Source organism: Nannospalax galili, unplaced genomic scaffold, assembly GCF_000622305.1.
Source record: "Nannospalax galili isolate Female #2095 unplaced genomic scaffold, S.galili_v1.0 scaffold87, whole genome shotgun sequence".
Classification (NCBI taxonomy): Eukaryota; Metazoa; Chordata; class Mammalia; order Rodentia; family Spalacidae; genus Nannospalax; species Nannospalax galili.
The window spans coordinates 12,322,058-12,325,553 of NW_008360320.1; the positions used below are offsets into that span (position 1 = coordinate 12,322,058).

The window sequence follows — 3,496 nt, forward strand, 5'->3', positions numbered from 1 at the left end:
ACCTGTGAAAGTGCCTCATACTGATGGTAATGAAGCAGATAGCTGAGTGGAATTGAGAACATATCTGACTCACTATAATGGGATTTTCAGTTAGATCAAATTACACTTGGAATTCATCACCCTGAGCCAGGGCACATGGTGATTAGCAGAAAGGGTCACAGAAGAAATTTATTTTTTCTTTCCAGAGCCAGAAAAAGTCATGATTAAAGAATGTGATTATAGCAAATATTATTATGTCTGCACATGAGGTAGTTTCTTATCATTTGTGAATCCAGGCCCTGCCTCAAATGTTCTGTGGCTACAGACTTGTTTAACAGTCTTCAATCTGTTACTCCTTCACTTTGAAAGAAGACAACTGTTTACAAAACTTGCCATAGAACAGGCAAACAGCACTGTGTTTATGGTTTTGTTGACAGTTTAGGATGTAGCTTATTAGTCAAAAAGTAAGAATATGATGCTGCAGAAACTCATCCTGGGAGCAGTCTGGCTTGCCAGACTTTACCTTGGCATTCATGGGATTTGGATTCTTAAGTGACTCTGACATTCTGATACTTCCTGAATAATAAAATGTCAGCAAATGCCTTCATTTTGAAGTGTTGGACTTTCCCTTTTTCAAAATGAAAGGTTCAATCAGACGAACATGTAAGAGCATTTGTTTACTGCATCCTTTGATTTATTATTCCTGTGCCTTACAGGAACCTGCAAAGGGGCATTACTGTGCTTTAGATGCAGCACTAAGTAGACTCAATAGGTTTAGAAAAATAAAAGAGAGAAAGCACATAAAGTTGGGAGGGAAAAGTAGGGGGCATAGGGAAGAAATTGGTGAGGAGGGAATGGGGAAAAGATTTGATCAAAGCACATTATATGCATGTATGGAATTCTCAATAAAAACATAAAATATACAGAAGAATTGCAGAGATCCTTCAAGTTCCCTGTTCCTGCAGATCTGTGGTGAAGGTCTGTCCCAGGCATCAAGTGTGTCCTCTTTCCCCATTCCTTCCACTTGCTCTGCAGAGGGCATTAGATACCTTACTGCACATTCCAACCAAGCTGTGAGTAGATACCCCCTCCTGTACACTAGAATCCGTGGCATACGTGCTCTTTTGAAAAGTCCGTAGTAGTGAATTTTTCACTTATATTTACAATTTTTTCCTCTGTCATCTGTATTTTTCTGTATTTTGTAGATCACTTTTGCAATTGCAAGGTGTTGAAGTTCAGTAAAAATACTATCAAGATTAGTTGTGAACCCTTGTATCATTGCAATTCATATGAGAAGAGAGGGCCTGTCATTTGTGTAACAGGGCATTTAAACAAAATTTAAAAATCTATGAAACACGATCCACACAAAAATCAGACCATAAAGATCTTGGTTCACAGTTCTTGCATTTTTAATGAATTTTTAAAATTAAATATAACATCAGTGATGAACACTAATTTCACACTAGTTGTATGATTGTTTCCTTTCTTATTATGTTTTACAGATCTGGATAATGTAGAAGGCATCGCTGTGGACTGGATTGGAAATAACCTTTACTGGACAAATGATGGTCATAGGAAAACCATCAATGTGGCCAGGCTAGAAAAGGCTTCTCAGAGTCGGAAAACACTGCTAGAGGGAGAAATGTCCCATCCCAGAGGAATTGTGGTAGACCCAGTCAATGGGTATGTAACACTCTCTGCTATTTTCTGTTTTTTTTTTTTTAACTTATGTAATAATAACAAGTTTTATTTGTATTCATACATGTAGGTGAATTCACACAGGAGTGTTTGGATTGGAAGAAATTGCTCATTCAATGATTACTTCTTCTAGAAAATATATTAAGTAAAAGTGGAAAAATAATTTTGCAGAAAATAATTGTTTGACCAGATGATATATTACTTAGATTTTTCCAGTCAATTCAATCAGAAAATCTCTCAATTAAAATTTTTAGCTACTGACATTTAATTTAATTAAATAAAATTTTTGTATATTTACTATAAACTGGACTTTTAATTTTTTTAAATATTATTTTTATTTTACGTGCATGGATGTATTGCCTGCATGTATTTTAGTGCACCCGTGTTGTACAATGTCTGTGGAGGCCAGAAGAGGTCACTGGAACTGGAGTTATGGATGGTTGTTAGATTGCATGTGGATGCTGGGAATTGAACCCAGGTCCTCTGCAGAAGCAGCCAGTGCTCTTAACTACTGAACCATCTCTCTAGCCCCTGAACTAGGCATTTTCAGTAAATTATTATGCTCCTCTCTGTAAGAGTTAAGGAGAAATCTTTGACTCACTCTAGCTCACCGTATTTTGTGAGTCTATAGTGATTTTTTAGCAGGACCATGGTTTCCATGTGGGAGCATCATCTTGTAGCTTCATTCCACTTGGTTAGGATGAAATATTTTGTGGAATCCTTTGATTTTTCATACAGATCTATTATTTGAATACAAAACCACACTTAGAGAACATCACAGATGTAAAAACTTCTAACAGATATTCAAAATCAAATTACTAGACTGTATATTCTATATTTATAGTTCAGTTTGTGTTTCCTTTCAGGCTTACATTAATGTTTTGGAAAATAGAATCACGAAATGGGTGTTTTCTAGATCTAGTGCATATATTCTAATATATTAATTGAAAAAGAGGTACAGGTGTCTCTTATAAACTGAGGTCACTGAAATGCACTTTCTAGAATGTATGAATTGAGCTCCAAACACAAGTAGGGTACATTTTCCTAGGCAGATAATATCATTGCATGTGGTTTCAAGAGGCATAATTATAATAAAGTAATTTTTGTGCTTTTATGTTTGGATTCCATAATTATATCTTCTACTCTTGAACTTTCAAATCTTAATAAATCACAATCTTAATAAATAAATATTAAATAAAAAACTCTGGCTGAAGATGGAGAGGGAAGGGAGTGCCAGGCCATAAGGAGCTTTGTGTTTTATCTTAAGTGCAAGATAAAGATGGGTTGTGGCAGACTCCATCTCATTTTACACAGGCTGACCTTTTTATCTGGAGAAAGTAGCTTCGAAGGCACTGGAAGTAGCTATCGAATTTGGTGACATTAATTGTTTGAGTAGTTACTGAAAACAGCTCCAATAATAAGGAGGATGTTTTAGCTCAGAAACGTTCATTCCAAACAGTGCACTGTATCTTTCAGCAAATTATTAACAGGTTTAAAACTTTGTTTATGTTATCTTTCTTTGACTCGCAATAATGCCTACTTCCAGCTGTACAGCGTAGAAGCCCATCGCATTTAAGAGGTATATTTGTCAAAAGTATCATAACCAATTAAAAATCAATGAAATATTTATTGCTTATTTCTTTAGCTAAATATCTAAACAACCATCATACACATCAATAGAAATCAGTGAGATTGTAAGTGTCTTCAAGGAGCTTACAATCTTGTGTGAATCTCTCTCTTTCTCTCTCTCTCTCTCTCTCTCTCTCTCTCTCTCTCTCTCTCTCTCTCTCATTTTTAAAGAAACTTGTGCACCCAGGCA

The 3,496-nt window shown here is 35.6% G+C and overlaps 1 protein-coding gene across 1 annotated transcript in view; it reads left to right on the plus strand.

The window, feature by feature from the left end:
* Lrp1b (LDL receptor related protein 1B) overlaps positions 1–3,496 on the plus strand; it is a 2,166,816-nt gene that overhangs the window by 1,251,628 nt on the left and 911,692 nt on the right. Inside the window, exon 12 of the mRNA XM_008825194.2 lies at positions 1,482–1,662. Within this exon, the coding sequence (XP_008823416.1) occupies positions 1,482–1,662 (181 nt within the window). The remainder of the gene's footprint in view (positions 1–1,481; positions 1,663–3,496) is intronic.